We start from the raw sequence: 26,808 nt of genomic DNA, 5'->3' as shown, positions 1-26,808 counted from the left end.
CTCAAAAAAAAAGCAGAAACGTCACCATTGTTTTATTCATTTGAAGTTATTGCAGTCAGTGAGTGCTGTTACTTATCCGCGTCCCGTGTTTTAATCCCTTGAGCCTACAGATACATCTACCAAATTACATCCACTGTTCCTAAATCCACGTCAGTGTCGTGCTTTTCACTTTTCTTTTCGGGATAAACACCGTGGAGATGAAACGCTGACGCTCGGTACGGACCACAGTACTGTCATGTCATTTGGCTCATGTCATTTGAATTACCATTAAGGGAAGCATCTGAGTGTGAGAGACCGCCCCAGCATCCGCTGCTGCATCCAACTCGCTTTCACACTTGGGTTCATTCACACACACTTTTCCCACCGGGATGGAGCGGCTTCAGCCAGCGCGCAGAGCCAACGGGGAGCACACACGCTTTCACGCGGCACACATGGCTGCAAATTTGAGGCGAATATTTTCCACGTTCGTCTGGATAATAACGCTCGTCTCAAGTTCCAGGACCAGGATTTATCCTCCAAACGAAGGTGAGTGCGGAGGGTTGAATCGTCCGAGCTGCGAGACGCGTTCAAGGTTTTTTTTCCTTTTTTTTTTCCGCTCCGGCGCGGCTGGGAGACACCGCTCCGTGCGCTCCGTGCGCGTCCTAGGATGGTTTAAGAGAGCAGGGCGAATGTGCATGAAACTGACAGAAAAGTTGGATTTTTTTGAGGGGGGAAATTTCACAGTTGGTATTTCTGGTGGAGTTGTGCATCCGCCACCCTCAGAGGAGTTCACCTGCATGTGCTACCTCTCCAGTGCTGTCACGGAAATCTTGAAATTCTTGGATATTTCCTCATGATGTGTCGAGCAAACAGACTTGCCTTTTTATTTTAAGTTAAACCTGCAGACTCATACTTTTTCTGTTGTTTTTGTACGCATACATAAGGTTTAATGCCATTAAATCAATGCTAGAATTTAGGTTTTTGTATAAACTCTCTATTAGATGTGATATTATTCAAGTAATGATTAATAACAGTAGTCTTGTACTGCAGCAGATCATGTGAGATAAACATCCTCCTGATTCCATATTCATCCCAAGCTCAGTAGGCATTTATTTAGTGGTGAATTTGTGCTGTTAAGTCTTCCAAGTAGGAAAAATGTAACTCATTTCTCTCTGCAAGATGATTTATATCACTGAGGCACTGTAGGCTGTTTGCCCTTAAAACCACCTGCGTGTGTGTGTGTGTTTATGTGTGCATTTTAGTGACCCTGCTGGATACCAGGACAGTGCCAGGAGAGCTGAAATGGGCAGCCAGTCCTTCAGAGGGAGGGGTGAGTGGGAGCTCTTCTTCTTCTTCTTCTTCTTCTTCTTCTTCTTCTTCTTCCTCATCTTCCTCTTTACAGACACACTGTTTACAACCTGTTCTCTCTCTCTCTCTCTTTCGAAAACACACACACTCCACAGTACCTCTCACTTAAACACACACGCTTGCTCACTCTCGGTCTGGAAACTGTAAAGAAATCATCCCACAGATTTTTGAAATGTGCTGTTGTTTCGCCGATGCCTAAGAAGTGCTAATATGAGATTGCTGGCGCCGTGTTTGGCACACGGGAAGGCATAAACCAGCTTGGTGGTGGGTGTCATTTTTAAGGGATTCTTACTGCCATGCAGTTGCCAGAATGAATCCTTGAAATATCTATTTTATATCATCTTTTTGTACTTTTTGTTGCTGGTACATCGCGATCTGCCATCTATGTGCCCTTCCTCTTCCTCTCTCTCTCTCTCTCTCTCTCTTTCTCCCTCCTGCTCAGTCTCTTTCTCCCTCTTCTTTGTTGGTTTAAGAGTTATTGGTGAACTTGACTCTTATTTCTTTAGTCACCATGCTCTCATTCTCTCACATGCTGCCCTGATTGACGGGGTCCTGGTCTGCACGCACTGAGCTTTTGATTACAGACACCCCCCCCCCCACCTTCCGCATCAGCTACACACACACACACACACACACACACACACACACAAAAAGCACCATCTCTGTATGGTTGGGGCAAGTGTAAAGCTTTTTTTTCCCTCTGACAGCTGTGATTTCTGTATGCTGACAAAGACTCTAAAAGAGACCAGACAAGCAGGCATCATACTCCATGACAGCCTTTTTTGTTGTTGTTTTTTTTTACACATCCTGCAAAGACACACACGTATGTAACATGCAACAACACACAAACACACACACAAAGACGTGACCATGTGCTCATGCGCTCCGCTCATGCGTACAAGCTCTTCTACTCACATACATGAACATAAAGGAGAGTCGGATCGATGATGGATTTTTAAGGCCGATACCGCTGTTGATATTTGCGAATAATAATTAAGAAAAAAAAAAATCTTTACTGCCAAAACATTTAAAATAGTCAAATCAATATAACAAACATAAAAATTAAGAGAAATTAGGAAAAGTTTAGATCAAACGTACATGAAAATGAAGCCAATGTCATATTGAGTTCACTGCAGTTTCTTTTTCCCACATTTGCCAACATATACACCAGTAACCATTCATCAATACATCTGTGATAAGCCAGCATCAGCCAATAAGATCAGCTCTGATGACATATCGATCAGGCTCAATTAGACACACACAGACCCCCCTCCACCCCAAACACACACACACACTCTCTGTCTCTCCCTTTCTTTTTCTCTCTTTCGACACGCTGCATTTAGTGTGTATACGGCTCTCACCAGAGCAGATTATTATTCAGTGGCAATAAAAAGCCAATTTGGAGTTGGGAGGCTCAGCGGTCATTTGAAGGGGTCACAGTACAAGGCAAATAGTCGGCTCTATTGAGATGGATGGTGCAGTGAAGGTTGAGCCCGCTCCGCTTGTATGGAAATGCGCCTGTAAAAACCTTGGAGTCGCAACAAATCTGAACCACTGTCCACGGCAGAATATTGATGCAAGAATGAATGTTTGCCGTTGTGGCTTTCAAACGACAGGCGTGAATTAGAGGAGAGGCGCCCAAGCATCTGAAATGTATTTGATCTTGATTTTTCTGTATTTATGAGTGCAAAGATTTCCTCAAGTGGATAGAAGATCTAGATAATTCTCCACGGTGAGCACATTCTGCGGCGTCTGTGCTGAAGCTTGTGTCTACGAGGCCTAAAGATTGGAGTTTACTAAAGTTTAGAGTTAAACTTTATGTTATGCCATCGGTTTGAGTCCATGCCAGTAAAGTGAGCAACTTTCAGAGACTTCAACCTTCCTGTATCATCATCACACAAAAAGTTTTGGATTACATTATCGCTTGCAGCTGCCAACAGGGACTGTTTTTAAACCCTTGAGTGTTGGTGCGTTTAAGTACTCATCAGAAACTCTTGAGATCTGAAACTTGAGAGTCAACAACCTTTATATACAAGACGCCTCCACGTTCACATTTTCCTTTTCACAACATCTGTGTGTATTTGTTTGTCTCTCAGGTTCATTTTTACTGACATCGCTTAAAAACACTGCTACTTGGCAGCGACTTTAAGATTTCAAAGTTTGCTGTATTAGAAAAAGTTTTGACCTGCTCTCTTCTGCTTTACCTCCCGACAATTTAGTGAACAAAAAGTTAATAATGGTCACTGATTAATGATAATCATAATGGGGCGACTTTTTCTACAAATTGATTTAGATACTGTTGGCATAGAGCCAGTGTTTGCTTTGTCCGCTCTGGGCTACTGTAGAAAAATGGTGGACTTGCTCCCTCAGTAGGTAACGAACAGACAAAGATCCTTAGTTTAAAGGGGCTCTGTGGAGCTTCTGCGTTGAGTTCGAAGCTGGTTGTTAGTTTATATTTGCGGACTCCGTTCCAACTAACGTTAGCTACTGTCACTCCCTGTTAGAAGAGATAAGGAACTCGAGGATGTGCATAAAGTCACATAATTTGGACTATAATCACGGAAAATCTGACCCAAGTCCTTCATAAAAAAAAAACTCACAGTCCAGCTGCATTAAACAACTTTAAAAAACAAATCATCCACAGACTTGTGTGGACAACAGAGAGAGACGGGGAAGGTCTCATTTTTCTTGTCACGTTATAATCCGCTCACATATGGCCAAGAAAAAAGTGATCAATACATGTAATTGTCACATAGAGCCCCTTTAAGATTATACACTTGTATTATATTCCATTTATCCCAAGAGATCCAATTAAATCCTTCACACTGGACCATTAAATATGCAGAGTTTGTTAAGAAGCTAAAATTGTGTAAAAAGTGTCATCATTGGACGCCCTCACAAGTGTGTAATGCAGTTGTGTGTTTGTTCGCAGTGGGAGGAGGTGAGTATTATGGATGAGAAGAACATCCCCATCAGAACATACCAGGTGTGCAACGTCTTAGAACCCAATCAAAACAACTGGCTGAGGACAGACTGGATCCCTCGGTCCGGCGCTCAGCGGGTCTACGTTGAAGTCAAGTTCACCCTGAGAGACTGTAACAGCCTGCCAGGGGTCACCGGCACCTGCAAGGTACAAGGAACATCCTCATAATGTCATGACAGAACATAATGCTCATTGTTTTATTTAAATTAGACGACAACAAGGATTTTTTGACAAAGGCATAATTTCTTTAACATGTTAACTTTGAGGGTAATTACTTAATGGACAGACTGCTGCTAATGGAGCTTTATTATATATTACAGCTGCTGGTTATTCAAGCACAAACCCCCCTTTGACTCATTATCATATTAAGAGAAAAGATGAGCGCCGATGATGATAAATAGACGCCTCAGTCTGACTTTTTTTTTTTTCCCCCATCCCTTTTGTCTTGCAGGAGACATTCAATCTGTACTACCACGAATCAAACGAAGACAGAGAGAGCTACATCAAAGAGAGCAGCTTCATTAAGGTGGACACTGTGGCAGCAGACGAGAGCTTCACCCAGGTAACACTAAACAACTGAGTCAGGCTTTGAGTTCTTTATCCTTCCTCCTCCGCTCCCTTTAATTCGCTCTTGTCTTGAAAATAAAACCCCCTGCGGCACTTAGCTGTGATTTTTCCCTTTTTGTTTTTTTTTACAAGCACTTTTATCTCAGATGTCCATTCTGCCGTCCCAGGAATGTTGGCAGCGTGCTTCTGCTTAGTCTTTACGAAAATTACTTGTGATTTTAGCATTGTAGGCATTACAGCTTATTTTACCTTTGCAATCAATAGAAGTCGATCTGGGTGAGAGCCAAGTGCTGAAAATGTGAAGATCAGCCATGGTTCAGTAGCAACTCCCACTTTAAGTTGAACAGGCAAATTGAATTATTAAGGGCTGACACAGTCAACTGCACATTTTCTTTAATGTAGCTTATTTGTCTTTCCATCCAGGTGGACGTAGGCGACCGCATCATGAAACTGAACACCGAGGTGCGAGATGTAAAAGTCACGACCCGGAAAGGTTTCTACCTGGCTTTCCAGGACGTCGGCGCCTGCATCGCTTTGGTTTCCGTCAGAGTTTTCTACAAAACCTGCCCGCTCACCGTCCGCAACCTGGCAACTTTTCCCGACACTGTCACCGGAGCTGATACGTCTTCCTTAGTGGAGGTCAGGGGCTCTTGTGTCAACCAATCAGAAGAGAGAGAGGAGCCTAAAATGTACTGCGGTGCCGATGGAGAGTGGTTGGTTCCTATTGGTGGATGTCTGTGTAGCCCAGGATATCAAGAGAAGAGTGGCACGTGTAAAGGTAAGTGATGCGGGGTGCAACAGAGATACTGTATCTTAATTAGTTGTTGTTTTGCTTTTGTGGCAGTCTGACTCATCTGTATTGGACTCACACTGTAAGCTCTGTGTTCCCCTTGTGTTGCCACTTCTGAGTCCCATGTCTCTGTGAGTAACAATCACCAGTGCTCTTGTTAACACTAATTCACTTCACTGTTTTCCATCATATTCGCTAATGATGGAACGCGACAAGAGATATTTGGTTTGTGTGTAGTAATTAACACCTGTTTGATTGTTCTGTGGGTTGTTGTAATTATTTTTAAGGATTTTGTTTGGAGTTGTCGCGATCTTAAAGGGGAGAGTGCATTATGATCCACAGCGCCTCAACTAATTAATGTCTGTGAATGTTTGCAGAATTATAATGAGTTGTATCAGAAGTCTCTTATGGGTTTGAAATAAGTTGGCAGTACAAGACTATGTTTCAGATTACAATGAAAACAATCCCCCTTTTTTAATGGTTAAAATTAGCTACATATTTTTACGTTTTTCTGCTTTTAATAGTCAAACATTTTTAAAGGGAATCAGTATTTCGATTTTTGGTTGCGTAACGGCAAAATCTCAACATCTACAGCCAAATAAAAATCGCAAAATATACGTGGGCGGCCTGCCCAAGCAAACTATATGTGTGGGAAACACTGCGGTTTTCAGCCAATAATGAAATTATAGACGATAAATTGCAACACGATTGCAGTTTACAATACAGTTCCACAGGGATTCAGAGAGGAGGGAAAATAGTCTACAAGTTTTAACTTATTAGAGCTATGGACTGTTAAATCATCCACCTCTGCCTTTCTTACCCTCAGGTTTTAAAATACAAAATGTTGAATTATTCGTTATCGTATTAGTATCCACCATAAAAAGTAATTCATTATCAGTTATCTTGTGCCTCTAGATCAATTCAAGATGTTAGGAAATCCATTTTGCTTTACTGCTAAGACTTAGATGATAAGATTGATACCACATCTGTCCGTTCAGTATGAATATGGAACCGGGAGATAGATTCCTTAGCACAGAGACTGGAAACAGTTCACTGACCAGCATCTCTGAAGCTCATTAATAAACCTATTCTGTCTTATTGATGCTGCACATGTTGCCTGGCAACCTTACAGTGAAGACAAGACTCCCGGGAGTTATTGCACTCGGTCAAGAGTCCGACACACTTCACAAAACCATAATTTGTAATTTTTACACTGTGTTTCTGTATTGATTGAACACAAAAAAGATGTAACGTGTTTATGAGAGAGCTTTAGAGATGATGGGAGGTGGACGAGCTAGCTGTTAGCCCCTGTGTCCAGTCTTTGTGCTCAGCAACACTAGCTGTAGTCTCATCTTTAACAGACAGTCATGAGAATGGTATCGATCGTCTCATCTAACTCTCTTGCAAGAAAGCAAATAGGCTTGTTTCCCAAGATGCCAAACTATTCCTGTAAAATATTCATCTGTGCCGGTTGTAGGAGATTGCAGGAACAATCATTAAATTTTTAGTAGAAGAACTGGAAGGCATCTTGCTCGGGAGTCTGTATTTTCCACTTCTTTTGAAAAGTAATCCCCAATAACGGCGTTCACATTATATTACTGAGTGCGGATATACTGTTATGTCGTGAAACTTTAATAACCTTGATCAGTTTATACTGTATCTTTAAATAAATCCAAGATGTAAACAGTTTTTTATAAGTCGTGCAGTATCAGTAGAAGCTCACAGGTCTCAGTGTGAGGTGTGCTGACATAACAACAGCCATCTGGACAAAAATGTCTTCCTATCACTTACAAATCTGGTCTGAACTTTACAGTAACGAATGTGCAAGCTGTTCACACCTCTCCCCAACATACATGTGGCGTGGATGACGTGTAATGTTTGACTGTTGTGATAGTGAAGGCTACTAAATGTGCGCGCTTGTGTGAGAAAAGTGGGGTGAGAGGGGGACAACAGACTTGGTGGAGACATTTTTACAACATGGCCTCACTCCCCCTATTCAGTCACATATGCAACAGACACACAACATGTTCGCTCACACACACACACACACACACACGCACTCACGCAGATGGACAGAGACCAATAGAGAAAAGGGGAGAGCGATTCACTGATCTGCTCCCTCAGTTTTATTTATGAAGCCTATCCCAGCAGGCTAATTGTATAACAAACAGACTCATAATTCAAAGAGAAAAGAAGACAGGCTGAGAGAGAAAGACAGAGAGACAGACATAAAGAGAGCGATGCAGTCGGTGCCAGTTGGCGATAAAGAGTGAAAAAAAACTTGACTTTTTTTTATTCTCTTGCAATAAGAAGAGCAGCGGCCAAATATCTCCATGTGACAAATGTTCTCTCAAACCTCCACCCTGCTTGCCCCGTTTGTTCTCGGTGAAAAGAGGAGGAGGTGTGCGGGGTGGTCCCTGAGGCCTGAAAGATGTTTCTCCTCAACTAGATTTAGGAGGGGACCCTTGACTCTGTTGAACCTTTAGCAGATGTGAAGTGCCATCTATCTATCTGCTGCTCTCTTCTCTGTCTCCCTCGCTCTCGCTGCCTGTCAGCGCCGTTGGCCGGGCTCAGCTGCCTCAGTGGAAATCTATCAAAGTCCGGGTGAATACCGAATGCCGCTCAGCGAAAAAACTCTGACCCTGCAGTATTGGATAGACGCCTTAACGCTTCTCCCATCTTAAGTTTGAAATTCGCAAGGAGAAAGGGAGGGGGGAGGGGCCGAGCGGGATGGAGATAGACTTGAGAGGAGATTTAGATGACCTGGCTCTCCTCTCGTCAGTGGACCTTCTCGACTCGCGTGCCTTCACTCAGTCAGTGTAAGAGACAAAGACAGACAGACAGAAACTGAGTGAATATACAGTAGATTGGGCAGAGACACCTGTGATTACAACTCGGTTCATACTGAACAATGCAGAAAACAACAACAACTTATATCTATACTTTACGCACCAATACTGTTATAGCTTAAAGGAATTGTTCAACATTTTGGGTAATTAGCTTCTTCGCTCTTTTTCCAAGATTTAGATTAAAAACGAGGAAGTCAGTGCTTCCGGGCTAAGAAGTAGTCCCACACATAACCCTCCGCATAACAGCAACTTGTTGTTCCTTCACTTGGTTTTGGTTATGTGTTAAACAAATGACATATAACATGTTTAGTTTTGAGTTTTTGAGGTGCTGGTTGGCAGATTGTTTTCCCCCCTGGACAGAGCCAGGCTAGCTGTTTCCCCCTATCTCCATGTAACTCTTGGCTAGAAAGTGAGTATGAGTATTTCCCAAAATGTCAAACTGTTCCTTTATGTTCATCTTTGAAATACTTAAAATTATAACAAAATAAGTCCGAAGCTTCTTGGTGAAAAACCCAAAAATTGTGTAGTCGCACAACCATGCAAGTAATTAATAAGAAAATGACTTGCCAGATTAATTGTTGCCGTCATTTTTCCAGTAGAAATGTCAAAAATGTGCTGGTTCCATCTTCTTAAATGTGAACATTTGCTGCTTTTCTTCATCATTTATGACAAAGTAGAGTAAACAAAGAGTCTTTGGGTTTTGGACAGTTGGTTTAGCAAAGGAAGCAATTTGAAGACAACAGATTAGGCTCAGGTTAACTGCGATGAGTAGACTGAATGATTAAGTGATTAATCAGGAATATAAAAAGCAAAAAGCTGCATATCATATATCTGAGTTACACAGATGGTTTAATTGAGAATTTTGTCTTTTTTTAATTAAATAAGGCTTAATAGTTTTACATTTCGAAAGGGGAAAAGCCCTCTCGACACGCACAGTTTGCTTCTGTGGTAATATTTTTTACTGTCTGCCTCTCACTGTTGCACTTTAGCATTCCCAAAAGCTTCTGTTGAATTGAACTTAAACAAGAGTAGACTTAGCTAAAGCGGGGAAATGTGAAAAGTTCATTCTCAGTCTTGACACAGAGTAATGAGCATGGAGAGGATGAGAGGAGAAGCTCTGGAGAGGAAGAAGGGATTAGATGTTGAATGGGCCGAGAGGGGGATTGAAAGAAGGCCACTGACAGCAGAAGGCATCAATACAGAGCCGCCCCTCCCCCCGCTGGGGGTCCGTCATCGGGTGCAAAGGGGACGAGTAGAGAAACACAAGAGAGAGGGAACTCCCCCTCTTTTCTAAACCCCTGGTTAAGACCGAGGTCATGACTGAGCCCGATGAAGACGTCAAAAACTCTGACTGACAGCCGCACACACGCACACACACCGATACAGAGAGTAGCTGCAGAGTGCAGGGTCATGACCGAGGTAGATGGAGACGTCAAAAGTTTGACAGCTGCGATCCGTCTGGGAGGATCGGAAACGAGGGAAGAGAGACAACAGAGAGAATTCGAAATGCGAACGGACAGAGAGGCGTAATGAAAGCGGAGCCTTCTGCTTTTTGTTTCACTCTTCTCTCCGCTGGCCTCCTTTTTCTCTGTCGTCTGATTCTGCCTCAATCCTGCTCACTGCCTGGGAGGGTTGGAATGTTTCTGTGTGTGTGTGTGTGTGTGTGTGTGTGTGTGTGTGTGTGTGTGTGTGTGTGTGTGTATTTCTGTGCGTCCAGAGAGATTTCATGCCTGTGCTTCTCTCCAGCGCACCTGCAGTGTCTCGTCAACAGCAGAAAGCGTTTTGGACGAGAGTGATGAAAAGACTGAGAAGAGAGAGAAAGACAGCCAGAGTGAAAGAGAGATGACAGAAAGAAAGAGTGAGCGGATGATAGAAAGAGTGCGTAATCGCTGTATTCAGTCCCTCTAATTATTGCATCGCGTTTTCTGGACTCTGGACATGTTGGACTGCTGATGTAGTGTGTGTGTGTGTCTGCGTATATGTGTGTGTGTGTGCACCGTATCTCTGATTTTCTGCCTGACAAAGCCCTCCCTCCCATATACTCGCAGTTTGGAGGACTGCCCGGGAATGCCTAGAGAAGAGTGTGGTGGGGCAAACAGAGAGGGAGGAGAAGTGTGTGTGTTTGTGTGTGTGTGTGTGTGTGTGTGTGTTGTGTGTGTGCATGTATATGGCAGGTGACAAAGCCTGTAAAGGAATGGCACAAGTGATTGTGTGAAGCAAGCCAAACTCAGGTGGGGGGAATGGTTTGCATTCCACCATCACAATCAAAGAGTGTGTTATTTTCTGATCGTGTGTGTGTGTGTGTGTGTGTGTGTGTGTGTGTGTGTGTGTGTGTGTGTGCTATTGTCTCCGTCTCCCAGGTTGTTCTTAATGTAGAGGAGGTTTGCCAGCTCCACCAGTCCGTCTGTAGCTCCCTGGCACTGGAACAAGCTCCCGCTCTCCCTCTCCGTCTCTCCGTCTTGCTCTCATTATCCCTCCTTTCTCTTCCCTAACTCTTCTCCCTGATCCACGGTCAGGGGTGTGGGGGTGTGTGTGTGGGGGGGTGTTGCTGCTGCTGCTGCTGCTGGTGGCAGGGGGTTCGGGTGGAGGGGGGGGTTGATCTGAGTGCGATGGGGAGGAGGGTTATTGTTGTAGAGCCCCTTTCACATGCTAATGTTCGGGCAGGCGCGCACACAAACACGAATCCACACACATTTTCTCTTTAAAGCACCACTTTTTTGTGAGTATTTAAATTTAGACAAACGTAAAGCTGCGGCTTCCACTGAGCACATTCCTACAGTTTTTAAATGCAAAGTGATGTGAGGAGCTAGTGCCGGCGTAAGAAAAGAGATGAATTAGATAGCAAGCTCTGCAGGAATGTGAGTTTTCTCTGTCCTTTCGATGAAGACATACAGTAGGGAAACAGATAAGAATCACATCTTATCTCCTGCCGGTCTGTGGGTTTTAATTAACAGGGCACGACCCCTGTGATTAATAGTGTCCCGCCCTCTCGCGTGACAGTCTATCAATCCGTCCATCCATCCGTCAATCCGTCCCTCCCTCCCCTCCATCCATCACCGAGACAGGTGTCAGACTGGAGCGGTTGGGGGTACTTCCTCCGTCCACACCCCTCTGCTGGGCAGGAACAAGGGATGATGACAGATAACACGGGGTCAAGGAGAACACACACACACACCCACACACATACAGTGCGCCGACGAGGCTCTTAGTTGGATTTGCGCTGAGCTGCATTTGCATATTAGGTAGCAGAAGAATGCATATGCAAATGCCGACAATGCTGATAGTAATCAAAGGGCACCTTCCCCTCCGCTTCTTCTTCTCCCTCCCCTTCCCTCGCTCCCTTTTTTGTCTCTCTTCACCTCTTTATCTCTCTTTATCGCTGCTTGTCTGTTTTTTTTCTCTCTCACTTTTCTGCCCCAGCCTCCCCGTCCTTTACAATCTCGTCACTTTCTCCCACTTGTCTCAAACAGCTGATTGCAGTCTATTCACTTCCGCTGCTAACAAGCTAAACGTGAACATGCTCATAAGAGACGTATCTAAACGAGCATTCGTCTTATCTTATCAGCGTTGTGTGTACGTTAGCATCCCCTTTCAGGTTACTGGTCGAGCTCAGGCTCTGCGCGGGCCCTCGGTAGCGCAGGGTTAATGTCGGGTTAATGACACCCTCATGAGCTCTTATTCCAGGTCAGCAGCGCTCACCCCCTCCTGTCGAGTCCGCCGCTAAAAAAGACACAAAAGACTACAGACAACAGAGAGAATAGAGACATGAGAGGGTACTGAAGGAAGTTTATGGCTTCAGATACTGGCTCCTTTCTTTCTCTTCCTCCTCTGTGTTGGAGACAAGGATAGAGGATTTGGTGGGACAGAGACAAAGGCCTGTGTGACCCCCTGGCAGAGCCTTGTTCAGCCCTATAATCAAGTCCTTAGCAGGTCAAATACTTTCTATCTTCCTCCCTGTAATTCCCTCTCTTTCCCATCTATGGCTTACATTGATGATTAAAAACAAAGGAATGTGCACCACAGCAGGCGAGATAATACTTTTATTTTATCTCGGATTTGATGATATCAGCTGACACATTACGATGAGTCATTCACTAGATGAAAGCCAACCTCATCGGCTGTAAATGTGTTTATGGATTTACGGATTTCGAAATGCACAGTTTTCAGCATTGTTTGTGTGCCACTCGGTATCGATATCGAGCCATAAACGCAGCTTCAAAGCTCGCCCGGCAGGTTGATGCTTGGAGAGGAGAGGGATATACGGAGATACAGCAGGAGCGAAAGAGTTATCAGAGACACAGAGCCAGATAAGTAGAGGTCGAGGAGGAAGTGAGCAGGGAGCGAATGAGGGAGGTTGTGAAAAATGTGAAAGGGAGGGCAAATGAGTGTGTGAAAGAGCAACTCTACGGAGGCTCACGCAGATGGGGCAGGATGGTCGGTGTGAGTAGATTACAGAGGAGACTTCCTCCCTCTCATCTACTGATGAGAGTGTCATAAAGCACCCTGACACACTCGAGCACACACACACACACACACATACGGACACACATCATTCCCACATTCCTATCCACTCCCACTGGGATGTCTTCATCTCCCTTGGAAATGTGAAGGGGTTGGAAAAAGGGGGGAGAACCGGGAAGAGATGGTGGGATTGAGGAAGGAGAATGAATAGGGTGTGATGATGAAAAAGAAGGTGTTGAAAAAATGATTGCCACTAGAAACAAACGGAGGGTTTCCTCCTGAAATTAAAGGGAGAAAAAAATGGCAGTAACCAGCCACGCTTTGCCATCTCTTTTGCTTCACCAGTGGATGTCAAGCAGTATAATTATGCACTCATTTATTGTATTGTTACTCTGTCAATGCATGAATTCCTTGGTATACAGAGAGAAGATTTCTCTCCCTTCACTCCCCCTCTGTCTCTCTCTCACCCTCACTCGTTCTCTGTTTCTCCTCTTTCATATATTTAAATGTCAATTATATTTGTGTGGGCTGCCTGCACTGTGTGGAGTTTTGATGTATTCAGTTCTGGTGTTTCTGGTTTCTGTGTGTGTGTGTGTGTGTGTGTTTGTGAGTGGGAGCTCATCACTAAGTGTTCTGTTAGGTGTTTCTTTTCTTTGCTCATCAAAATCAAAGATAAAAGAAGTCAGAGTGCCCCTCCCCTTCACGCTATATCTATTTCTCCCTGGAGATGTGTCTTTACAGTTGTTTATCTTTGGGTTGAAACGCAGCCCATGTGTCGATTAACTTGTTGTCTGGGCCGTCTGAGCTGTCAATACGGAGGACAACAAAGAGTGTATCAAGGGTCAGGGGTCAGCTGGCCTCGAGTCAATGCTGATTGCACTGCTCGCAACCTACTTAAACTGCTTTAAACTCACTAATAACATGGATCTTTTAAAGTTATCTTGTGTTTGTTCAATTTTGTGAGTATTTTGAGCCAGCGTTTTATCAGTAGGGTAACGTGACACTGGAAACCTGCACTGTCACCTGTGTGATCGTGCACATTAGGGCTGCAACTAATGACTTACTTTTTATTCTCGATGAATCCGCTGATTATAATCTTGCTTCATGGATTATCACAATTTCCCTGAGCCCATGTTGATGTATTCAAATTGCTTATTCTGTGCAACCAACAGAAAACCACTAAAGTTAACTACTTCATTATATCAGTATAGGCCCCAAAAATTGAGTATCGGTGGGGCTCTATTTACTACTGCAGAAGAAAAAGAAAACCAGAAAATATTTACATTTTATGAGCTGAAACTAAAGATTTTTGGCATTTTTACTGTAAAAATTAATTAAACAATGGATCAGTTAGCTAGTATAACCTTCACCTGCGCATCAAAATATTGCTATCTAGCACCAGTAGTGGTAAAAAAAACCTCACAGAGTACCTTTAAACAAGCACGGTGTGAGGAAGTGCTTTTTAGTTTCTAGCATAAGCTTTGTGTCAGTGTGACCGTTTTTTATTGACATTTTCTGACGCTGGCGTACCTGACTAAGCATTGTTCTTTATTGGAATTTTATTTATTGGACTTTGTCTTCCTTCTTTTGTTCCTGTTCCTCCGCAGCCTGCTCTGCCGGTTTTTACAAGGCCAAGTCCTCAGATGCAGGTTGCTCCAAGTGTCCTCCGCACAGCCACTCGCTCAGAGACGGGGCGACTGTCTGCGACTGCCACTCCGGATTCTTCCGCGCTGACAGCGACCCTCCCTCCATGGCCTGTACCCGTAAGACCACACACACGCATACACACACACATACTAGTAAGACAATACATAAGTGAACACAGACGATATTGGTGTGCATTGCTTGCAAATAAAAGCAAAAAAGACACTTATTGTCTCCCTACCTCTCTATCTCTACCAAACAGAGGGAAACACAAACTTGTCTGAATGCCACCCCTGTTTCATGATCCCATTACTTATGACTAAGCCACCATCTACATCCTGTCTGGGAGTGATAACTAAAGACATTGAGAAGTGAATAAATGTCCTCTCTCTCTCTCTCTCGCTCTCTCTCCCTCTCTCCCTCTCTGAGTTGGTTCTGTGTGACAGACTTTGAGACCTCGGTCTGTGTGTCATAAACTTAATTATGCCTATATACAGCACATGGTTTCCTTGGCCTGGGAAAAATGAAAACACGCACACACACATACGCACACACACATACATACTCTGTCTGTCAGACACGCGCACACAAAAAAGAAATACCGCAGAAGAAAACATCCAGCCCATCAAAAACATCTCTGAACAGTATGGTTTTCAGTCTGGTGCCAGATGTCTACATTTCAGCTCGTGCCAGCCGCTCAAAGCAACCCCCTCCCCCATAAACCCCGTATGCTTCCACTTCCATTATGTGCTGTATATAATGTAAGCTTGGTTATCCCTGTCTCTTCCCCAGAGCCGCCGTCAGCTCCACAGCAGCTCATCTCTGTGGTGAACGAGACCTCGGTGGTCTTGGAGTGGTCCCCCCCTCGTCGCCTCGGAGGACGAAGCGACACCAGCTACAGTCTGGAGTGTCTCATTTGTCAAACAGGGAGCCACAGTCAGACAGGAGGCAAAGCCCCCCCGAGGAATCGCAGCATCTCCCAGCCTGAGGCTCAGCACAGTGGTCTTGGGATGCAGTCAGACCAGGGGATTGTGGGATCTGAAGTCCAATCAGGAAGAGGTGTCTTCCAGAGCAGGCCAGCGCCGGGAGATTACCCGAGACTCAGCTCAAGCTCCAGCTCTCAGCTCTGCCTGCCCTGTGGCTCTGATGTGCTCTTCTCTCCGGGCCAGACGGGCCTGAAGACCACCAGGGTGGTGGTGAGCGAGCTGCGGGCCCACACACACTACACCTTCATCGTGCACGCGCGCAACGGGGTCTCCCAGGCCAGCGGTGCAGCAGGGGCGGCCCAGAGCGTGTCTGTCACTGTCACCACCAACCAAGCCGGTGAGAAGACGTGTCTGAGTGTGATGAATGTGCTTCACTGTTGCAGGAACACAAAATGTGCTTATAGATGTTGTCAGTAAGTGGGTCAGCACAATGCAAACTGCTGTTCACTGCACGTGGGCCCACAGGGGAGCAAGGCCTCATGGGTAATGTTCAAAACCATGGAAGCATGATACTGTATGAACAAGCTCTGCAATGAAGCTCCATACTTGCACGCTGAGGCTTGTTCCCACCCTAAACACTTCACAGCTGAAAAACGGCAATCTGTGATGTGTTTTTTCAGAATCAGCGAGTAATACATATTCTTCACCACAATGCTTTCTGTATATGTTTTTGATGCACCTTAAAGGGGCACTATGTATACAATATTAATGAGGTAATGATACAAACTCAGAAATATGTATTTTTTCCATAAGTGAATAAACAAGCTGTTCTCAGAGGAAAATAAGGTCCAGAACACTGTTTGAAGCTAGAAAGGTGGCAGGGTCCGCCACATATAAACAAAGTAAAAGTTGTTTATTTAGTTTGTTTAGGCATCTTTCTCTTCTGATTAAAATTTCTTTCCCCAAAACTACAGCGTGCACCTTTAAGATGCTTTCAGATAATCCACATGAGCCATGTGTTGGTTTTTGAAAGATATTTCAGAGAATCGTTAAAATTTGATGAAGAAAAATGGACTAAATTACATTCGAAAACCAGCTCTGCATTTAAAGAGATCTGTGATACATTTGCATTACATTTGACATGCAGTTGAAACTGATTAGCGCAGCTTTTCCGGAGCATAAAAGAGATGACCACATTATGGTATAATGCTGTGTAACAAGACTGTATATTGGAAACACGCTCCAGATGCGTCGTTTATGTGAAGCTACAGCAGAGTTTAATAGCAGAAAACTGAAGTTGATCAGTTATGCAAGGGCTCATCCATCATCGAACAGGCAGAGACAACAGTCCCTCCACTAACAACGGCGTCAACACAATGAAACGCAACTACACGACATTTTTCTTGCTTTCTCTCAACTACTATCACTGTCATAGCTGCCATAGTTATTACTCTGTCCTCCTACACCTAACGACAGCTGAATTAATTATAGGGGTGTGTTCAAGAGGATGTCAGAAAGCATTGTGGGAAAATGTAAATCACTTTCTTAAATACAAATGGACCGAGCTGGCTGAGGGGAAAGCAGCAGCGACGTAGTAAATTACAACACTACATGGAGAAATTGTTGACACATAACAGCGCGAGTGTATCTAAGGGTGGGATTTTCCTCGTGTCAGCTTTTTGACCACGGAAGTGTTTGAAAAATCAACCAGATTTTATGGCGTGTTTCATTTTAGTTGTGAAGGTGTCAGCTGGTGTGTGGCGCTCCTCACACATGCTCCCCATTAGTTTTTCGGCGCTTGCTTTTCTTTTTTTTTCCTTTTCCGCACGCTGTTACATCTCGACTGTCGTTGCTTTAAGTCTTTGCTGTGGCATTTAGGAAACGGCACACCTGCTTAGTTCCGGGTGCCCCGGGGAAATAAGTTAGCCGTGTGTGCACAGCATGAGAGCTGTCTGGAATGTGTCAAGTCCAGCCTGCACCACCATATGGCCCTATATCATATTATGAACAGCCACAAAGGAGGACAAACACCATAAAGGGCTGGGAAAAGTAAGGATGTAAGAGGAGAGAGAGCGGCGAATGAGGCGTGTCTCTGTGGAGTAGGAAGGAATGAGATGTAGGTCGGTTCTCAGGTGCACTGGGTCAATGGGATTGTTGACAAACACGTATCATGGATACCTTTTAAGTTGTGTGCAGGGCTGGAAAACTAATATACTGTAGATGTTATCTCACTGGCAGCATCAGAGAATACACAAAGTTATACTATTGTCACTGAATTATCTCTCCCCATCTCTCCTCTCAGCTCCCTCTCCGGTGTCGTACATCCAAGCCACCGATGTCACCAGGCACAGTCTATCGTTGGCGTGGCAACAGCCGGATCGACCCAACGGGGTCATCCTGGAATACGAGGTCAAGTTCTATGAAAAGGTGAGCCGCCCGCAGGTTAATGCAGCTCAGGCTGCTGTCTGGAATGTCAATAAATTGGCACGCTGTTTGTGTTTCACTGATGGCGGAGATGGATTTGCAGTCAGGCTCTGAAACGCGGCCTCTCTTTTTGTCCCGTCTAATCAGGATCAGCGAGAGAGGTCCTACCGCATAATGAGGACCTTCTCTCGGAGCGTCGATGTCACGGGCCTCAACCCCCTCACTGTGTACGTGTTCCATGTGCGTGCTCGCACGGCGGCCGGATACGGAGAGTTCAGCACCCCTTTCGAATTCTCCACCAATTCAGGTATTGTGACGATAACCTTCAGTGGTTTTCGACGATGTGTTGAAGTTTTGTGACGCAGTTCACAACTTTTGTGGTCGGTGACATTTGTGTCCTTCTCTGTTAGATCCCTTCCCTCTGATTGGAGAAGGAGTAAACTCAGCCTTCCTGCTGCTGTCTGTCAGCGGGGTTGGAGTTTTACTGCTGATATCTGCAGCTGTTTTCATCATTAGCCGCAGGTATACACACACACACAGACACACAGACACACACACACACACATAAGCATCCATACAGGCAGGCACATCTATAGGCTTGTTAGGTTGGCCAGAAGTTTCCCGTCAGCACATCACTGACGTCAGTGTGTGTGCTGCCTCTATCTTAACTACTGCTTTTTTGAACTTCCCCAGTCCACACAAACAACACACACACACCTCCCCTGCTATTGTGTGGATAAATAATGTGTGTGTGTTACCTGGAGCTTTTAAAGGGGATTAGAGTGGAGACAGTGATAATCCCTTTGTCCCTGACTTGTCATTACTGTCTCTTCAGCGGCACAGCTTGTGTGTCAGCTTCCGCCGGCGTGTGCACTCACACGCACACACACGCACACACAGAAGCACAAGCATGCGCGAGTGCCCACACTCACACACACCTGCTCACACACAAAAGGTGTTTTTGACAGTTTCTTTGTTTAATGGAAAACACCTTTTATCTTTCACTACCTGAGGCATCGCCCCTCCTCCCTCTCTCCCTTAAACGCTTTCATCTGCTCGCTCTGTCTTCCCTGCAGCCTCTCTGTTCTCATTGTCATCGCCTTCCATTGCGGCAAAATCCTGAAAAACCCAGTGAATGCGCGGCGCTACTGGGAGAAAAATAAACAAATTTAAAAACAATATGACGCGTATACCCCTTTGTCTGTCCTCTTAACTGTAGAAAAAAGATCTCAACAAAAAACACGTGAGAAGTGAAAAGAAATGGTTACAGACGCGCTCTGACAGGCCGCCATGTCTCTGTCTTAAATGTCCATCATCTCTTTTGTGTCATCAGGAGGAGTAAATACAGTAAAACAAAGCAGGACTCAGAGGAGGAGAAACATCTTAACCCAGGTACTGCACACGCACACACGCACACACACACACACACACACACACACACACACACACACACACACACACACACACACACACAGATTTACTGTACTGTTCCAAAAAAGGCAGAGAGACAGATGGATGCTCAGTTCTCTTCTCTTCAGTCCACCTGCACACATCATACACACATACTGCCAAAGACATTTACATAACATATGCAGCAGTTACACAACTCATACTTCTCACCCTCCTCTGCATCCCTCCCTCTCCTCCCTCGTTTCCTGTCCTCTCCTCCTCCTCCTCCTCCATTGGCAGGAGTCAAAATCTACGTGGACCCGTTCACCTACGAAGACCCCGATCAGGCCATCCACGAGTTTGCCAAGGAGATTGATGTTAGCAGTATTCACATTGAGAGAGTTATTGGCATGGGTAAGCTTGGCATTAATGCTCACACACACACACACACACACACACACTTACCCACACACACATGCTTACTTGGCGCTGACGCTGCTGTTTGCTCGATGTGTGTAGGAGAGTTTGGGGAGGTGTGCAGTGGTCGGCTGCGCGCTCAGGGAAAGAGGGAGATCTACGTGGCCATCAAGAGTCTGAAGGCGGGGTACTCTGACAAGCAGAGGCGGGACTTCCTGTCCGAGGCGTCCATCATGGGACAGTTCGACCATCCGAACATCATCAGGCTGGAGGGCGTCGTCACAAGATGTGAGTTGTGGACAGAATCTGAAAGCTCTCAGTCGTAGTGTTCGGGTTGTTTGCATGCTCAGATTGAGCCTCATATCTCTGCCTGTGTAGGTAAGCCACTGATGATCATCACAGAATACATGGAAAACGGATCCCTGGATGCTTTTCTTCGGGTACCTGTGTTTCATTTTCTTATTCATAATGAAAAAAAACATAAATCTATTTTTGATTAGCAGTAAATCACATATAAAATACTCTGACTCCACGTTAACCTTCTCCTCCTCAACATCTCAGAAACACGACGGCCAGTTCACAGTGATCCAGCTGGTCGGCATGCTGCGCGGCGTCGCCTCAGGCATGAAGTACCTGTCGGACATGAGCTACGTCCACAGAGACCTGGCAGCTCGAAACATCCTGGTCAACAGCAACCTGGTGTGTAAGGTGTCCGACTTTGGCCTGAGTCGGGTTCTGGAGGACGACCCAGAGGCTGCCTACACTACGAGGGTAAGACACACTCCCACAGAAGTAATTTATAAACACAAGCACATGATGTGAAAACACAATCTGCTGTTTGCTTCTCTCCTGATTCCAAATTCATTATTGCTCATTACTTTAATTAAACATCCACAGGCTGTTCGAAAAATACATTTATAGACTTTTCACAGGCTTCAATCAAAGAATAAAACATTTTGAAAAACGCAAAACAATTTCTCCCTTCAGATAAAGCAATCAAACATCTTTCACTTTCCCCAAAATGACTGTTTTAGGAGGCCACCGGGACTTACCTTTCCCCCGGAGGGAAGATCCCCATCAGATGGACGGCTCCAGAGGCCATAGCCTACAGGAAGTTCACCACGGCCAGCGACGTGTGGAGTTACGGCATCGTCATGTGGGAGGTGGTTTCATACGGAGAGAGACCCTACTGGGACATGAACAACCAGGACGTGAGTCATTTTTATTTCATCTCACCTGTGAGTTGAGTTGCCTCAGAGACAAAAGCTCATTTCTGAAACCCTTTGCATATTTAAAGTAAATGTCAAATCAAAATACTGGATCACCTTCATTATCATTATGTAATGCAGTCAAGGTATGAATGATTTAGATCCAGAATATGGATGACTCTAGCACTGACTACCAAGAGTTCTGCACGGGCTGTTTTTTGTAAACCTCCAGTTTAACCATATTATCTTAAAGTAAACACAAAGGTGACCCAAATTGTTTTCCATTGCTGTGTGTTTTGGAGGTACAGGAGGTCAAAGAAGATCTAATGAATGTTTACGGTTTGAGTAATAACTTCAAGATTCACCTTCACTTTCTTTTCCAAATAAGTGGTTTAAATGATAAAGTCAAAGCGGGGATTTTCTTAAAAGCTGTGATTACTCATGTCGACGCCCCAAAGCACCAACATACATTCAAAACAGATTCTTATTCTCCATCTATCAGGTTTTAGCCATGTTAGTAACTAAAATGTTATCGTAACTGACAGAGAAGATGCTAAAAAATATTTCCACTCGAGCTTCTTCTCTCTAAACGACTGTTAATCCACCGATCACCGACATCAACATCTGTGCGCTGTGAGAAATTCAAGTTAAACTTGAGCTTCCAGCTTAAATTGACGCCATTTAAGCAGACAGATAAAAGTAAAAGGCAACACTTCTTCGGGGTGATTTAAGACGGGACTTTTGGACGGAAAATAAATCATCCTCTGTGTGACGTACTGAATCCTGACCTGCTGTCTTTGGCCTCTGTGCCAGTCAAAAAAAAAATGTAAATTTTGCCTTTAAATCATCTGCAGAAAGGGCACCAAGCCAAGACTTTGTTCAGCAGTCAGAGGAGGTTTGATTGAAGTAAATATTTAGACTTCATTAAAAAAAAGACAAGGAATTGCAGCTTAGTGTTATCCCTCCGCCAAGCACGCACTATATATAAATTAAGGGCCACTTTAGTTGTTCTGAACCGTTTTCGAGATCTGAGACAAAAATCCTATTTCAGAGCAAATTTGCAATCACTTTGCTATCAAAGCTCGTTAAGTTTGAGTGGGTCAAGGAGCCGTGCTGGCATATGGATATTTTCAAACATGATTGATTTCATCTGCAGCTCTGATGTAGTCTGAGAAAACTTTCCCGAGGAGCCGCTCTCCGGGCACTTTATCCATCTTATTTACTTTCTCTTCTTTTTCGGAGCAAATTAGTACCATTCTCACAACCAAATATAATCAAAGCATCTTTAAAACTCATATTTTAGTGTAACTCCTGAACCATGACCCAATTCCATAGTACATACTAAGGCAGGTTTTGAGTACGCAGTATTTTCATGTCAGAAAAAAGTTGACTGATTTGTCCAGATCTTGCAGCAGAGGCTGTGACGCATAGCTCACAAAGAAGCCTCTTGGATGAGAGGTGAAACGTCTTCAAGATATTGAAACAAGTCCAGTTGCCTACGATACAGACGACTGAGAATCTCCACCAACACGTCAATAAATGAATGTTTTCTTCAGTGTCAAAGTATTCCAGTGATAATTTTCTGTACATCCACGAGTGAAAAACATGAAAACATAAACTGCTTATAGCTAACTTAGCATGTTTTAATGGTGCTAATTTCCCAAACAAATACAGGTTAAAATGGGGCTTAAGTTGTAGCCAATAGTGAGTTTACAACTAACTGACTCTGTGAGGATATTATATTTCTTCTTTACACCCAAAGAACCTATAAAAGCTTCCTAGTTTACAACCTGCAAATTATGGCAACTGTAGTTTCAAGACTGGGAATGTGATTATTCCTCAAACACAGGTGAGACAAAGAATAATAACAGCAGTTACAAAATCCATGAATATTAACTATTTTCATGTTGTAATATAATACTCCTGTCTGACAGGACTATGGCTCTGTTGTGTCTGAGTGGGGGGGCGCACAGTGTCAGACTTTGAAAGCCCCTGACGAACAGTATTGTCCCACAGTATAATGCACAAAGAAAATAGAGGAGCTGCTCACAGCTGCAAAAAATTGAAATAAATTGCAGATGGTGGCGAGACAGCTCTGGAAAGATCTTGGAAAACAACAAAAAAGTAATAAATCTTCGGCAGAAAAGGTTTTTCTTCCTTTATGTGAAATTTAATTGGCAGTGGCGCTTCAAAGCGGCAGTTTGATTGATGTCCGCTGGCACACACATTTCATCATTTCCTGTACAGAACTGTAATGGACATTGATTTATTTTATTCTAGCTGCAGACAGGATATACTGTGGCATTAAGTATACTAGAATACTATTAGTATACAGTATGGAAATGGGGCAAACTCTGATATTGCTGCGTAATTGTCTATTTTTTCTTGTGCTATATTGTTTAGTGTGTTATTAGTGGCACAGTGAGTGCTGAACAAAGGAGACTGGACTTGCTTGAGATTCTTGCAGACGTTTTACCTTTCATCTTAAAGGCGTCTTCAGTTCTAACGGACTGGTGGGGAGTCCTTGGCAATTTATTCTTTGCTAACGACCCCACAGAGTCGTTAATGACCCCACAGAGAATAAATTGCCTGGGACTCCCGACCAGTCTGTAAGAACTGATACGGCTTTTTCACAGGCATCACTGAGGCATTTCTACCTGGATCCAGGTTTTTGGATCAAGACTGTTAAAAAAATAAAATCCTCCACCTCTGTCCCTCCTTCAGGTGATTAAAGCCATCGAAGAGGGCTACCGTCTACCTGCTCCAATGGACTGTCCTGTGGTGCTGCACCAGTTAATGTTGGATTGCTGGGAGAGAGACCGAGCAGAGAGACCCACCTTCAGCCAGATACTCAACATGCTGGATAAACTCATTCGTAACCCAGGGACTCTGCGCCGCACAGGAGGGGAGAGGTACATGCAAATACAGGAACAGTGCTTCAAAATCACAGACTAATGCATGAATATCATTTTAATAAAGCCAAACACGTGCATTCGTGCTGTACTCACACCCACACCTACATTCTCCCAGCCAGATTATTAAGCCTCCATTGCACAGTTTCCCTTTAATTATGATTTCACACTCCAATTTCACCACCAACCTGCCTCCTCTCACCGTCTCTCATGTTTTTTTACAGACCCACAGCCACCATGCTGGAGTCAGGGGTGGCGTCAGAGGTGTGCGTGTCGGTCGTACCGGAGGTGTGTGTGCCCGAGTGGTCGGTGTGTGTGTGGCTGCAGTCCATCGGGCTGGAGAGGTACAGAGACACTCTGGCGGCGGCAGGATACACCAGCCTCGACAGCCTCCTGGCTCTCACACACCAGTAAGTGCACCTACGTGTGAAAATGGATGAAAGTGAGAGTCACTTTCACTCATCACATTTATTAGTGCAAAAAACACGAGCTGCACAAACAGAACATGTCTCTGCTTTGGTGGAAATCTGACACATGAGAAAGGATCCAAACACCGACTGTATTTTGTGGTGTTATAGTAGCAAAAACATAATTATTTGCACACATAAAAGAGAGCTGGATAAGCTGTGTTTCCATAAAACGTTTGTACCTGGCACCCTGAAGGGTTTAGTATGCTTAAAGGTATTGCCAGAAGTTTCTAACTTGTTATAAAACAGCCTCAGTTTAATACTAATGCCTCTGTATGACTCTATATAAGCAAATGGAGCAATGACAAATGACTATAGTAGAATCTGCGGGCCAGGCATCATCTTCCAAGCTTGACTTATACGGCTCAGGAGATGTTACAGTATGATCATGAATAAACTCTGCAGCTACTCAACGCTCGAGGAGAACTTCTGTTTATGTGACAGCTATCCCTACATGCTAGTGGTGCTGATCTTGCTAGTACGGCAGTCTGGTTGCGATAGTAGTGAGTTACCTACGACTACAAACCACAACCCCGTTCTCTGTTTGAGAGAGAACGTTGACGGTTAGACAGGAAGAAACACTGACTGGAGTGGGGCTTTAAGTACAGTATCAAAAGTAAATCATACATATATTTACATGTATTCAGCATTTATCTGATTAAAGGAATAAGTGTTGTTTTATTTTATCCGATTGCTGATAAAAAAAAAATTAAAATTGCCCTTCTTTGTCTCTGATGCAGAATGCAAAGTAAAATATTCTCCTCCAAAATGAAGTAGAGTGGAAGTTTAAAGTAGCTGAAAAAAGAAATACTCATGTGTACAAGTACCTTAAAATTGTACTTAAGTGTAGTACTTGAGAAAATATTCTTTGTTACATCTCATCACTGGATCTAGGTGTGTAACGGTAACTAAAAATCTACTTTGCGTCACCATCGTTGCATCGGTTATAAATCTTACATTATCTCAACATCATGTATGCTGCAAACAGCTGTTTAAAAAAGTAAAACAGCATTAAAAAATTCCTTCCAAAACAAAAGCACGTGCTAGTCAGATGAAGATCTTGGCGGTGTTATACTGCTTTTGTCCACAGTGGGCGCCAGAATCAGCAGAAAATAAAAGTTCCCTGTAGCTGCTTTAAACAAACTAGTTCATGTGAAGAACAAGTGAATGAAGAAAAGCTCTGTGAAGACGTCTGCTTACCTTCTCACCTCTGCATACCTGACTGATTGCCGCGTGTGAAAGGAGGAGGATTTAGACTCTGATCCGATAAGCACACTGAAACTCTTACAAGATGTCAGTTTATGCCTTAAAGCACTTGTACTGTGTAATTACACAAACATGTTGGTGTACTCTAATCGCCCCATTTAGTGAGTAATGTCAGCTGGTTTCTATTTTGTCAAACAGTGAAATACTCCTTTAATTACAGGACAACTCTAGTGTTGTTTCATCTTTTTATTTTCTTTGTACAATTCTTCTTAAGACCCCAAAACCAGCGACGCGTTTATCAAACTAAACGGTTTTGTCTGATGTAGTCACAGAGCTCTTTTGTCTTCCGCAATCTGTTAAAGACAGTAAAGAATCGCACCAACGCATGAGTGGCATATCACTTAATTGCAATGAATGCGGTCCCTGCTGCATTTTGGTGTCACTGAGCATGCTCGGGGATGTGGTTTCTTGTTGCTTTGCTTTTGCTCTTTTAAGTGTTTTTAATAGTTCTGAATGACAGTGCAGCTCTGTGGCACAAAGGCACAAACTATAACAGGCTTTGGCTGCACAGACAGCTTGATAACAATGGTTATAGCTCCACTGGTAGACACAGTTGGCTATTAATTGTCAGGTTGGTGGTTAAATGTGGCCCTGAGCCCTAAAATAGCTATTTGTCTTGGGGATTAGAGTCTCTTTGGATGAAAATGTCTGCCATTTTTTTCCTGAAATCAGTGCTGATAAAAAGGATAATCCCCTCCAGATTTATGCTTTGAATACATGTTGTTTCTCTCCGTGTGTGAACATACATGTTTGTGTCTGCGCCCACAGGGAGATGGACAGACTTGGAGTAATCACACCATCACACCAGGACATACTAATTGCCAGTGCGCAGCAAGAAATGCTGTCTCAAATGCAGCACATGCAACACACAATGGTTCCAGTCTGAGCCGGAGGACGGATACAAACCCAGAAGAATTTTCATTTACCTCATCCATGCACTTTAGAGGGACTCTTCACCAGTGGGAATACGACGAGTGGAGCGAAAGTGAAAGTACGGAGTGAAAAGAGGAGAAAAGCAGCACTTTTTGTGAACTTCCATACTGTGGAGTTTTCTGAAAAACCATGATGCGGACGTGGCCGCAGATAGCATTAAGCTACGGCGAGCTCAGACTGAAGCCTCATCCTCTTACCCCCGTTCTACTTTTCATTATTTTATTA

General features: G+C 44.0%; 1 protein-coding gene across 1 annotated transcript; it reads left to right on the top strand.

Annotated features, from left to right (window-relative positions):
• Positions 1 to 368: 368 nt before the first annotated feature.
• LOC141016458 (ephrin type-A receptor 4-A-like) lies at positions 369 to 26,536 on the top strand. The gene is made up of 19 exons (XM_073490834.1): positions 369 to 525; positions 1,242 to 1,309; positions 4,280 to 4,477; positions 4,782 to 4,892; positions 5,321 to 5,675; positions 14,605 to 14,760; positions 15,434 to 15,964; positions 17,870 to 17,994; positions 18,139 to 18,298; positions 18,402 to 18,513; positions 19,325 to 19,383; positions 19,681 to 19,794; positions 19,900 to 20,085; positions 20,176 to 20,237; positions 20,359 to 20,568; positions 20,832 to 21,008; positions 23,730 to 23,917; positions 24,142 to 24,327; positions 26,419 to 26,536. Exons 1-19 carry the CDS (start codon positions 369 to 371, stop codon positions 26,534 to 26,536), a joined length of 3,273 nt encoding a protein of 1,090 aa, XP_073346935.1.
• The last annotated feature ends 272 nt before the right edge of the window (positions 26,537 to 26,808 follow it).

The sequence above is a fragment of the Pagrus major genome, chromosome 21 (assembly GCF_040436345.1).
Source record: "Pagrus major chromosome 21, Pma_NU_1.0".
Lineage (NCBI taxonomy): Eukaryota > Metazoa > Chordata > Actinopteri > Spariformes > Sparidae > Pagrus > Pagrus major.
This window is presented reverse-complemented; position numbering and strand designations above follow the sequence as displayed.

What these genes read in the sequence shown, in the direction of transcription:
- LOC141016458 (XM_073490834.1), top strand. Translation starts at nt 369, where the DNA reads ATGGAGCGGCTTCAGCCAGCGCGCAGAGCCAACGGGGAGCACACACGC. An exon ending in GGAGGGCGTCGTCACAAGAT is followed by an intron (nt 20,086 to 20,175) that starts GTGAGTTGTGGA and finishes CTGCCTGTGTAG; the next exon opens with GTAAGCCACTGATGATCATC. An exon ending in CTCCTGGCTCTCACACACCA is followed by an intron (nt 24,328 to 26,418) that starts GTAAGTGCACCT and finishes CTGCGCCCACAG; the next exon opens with GGAGATGGACAGACTTGGAG.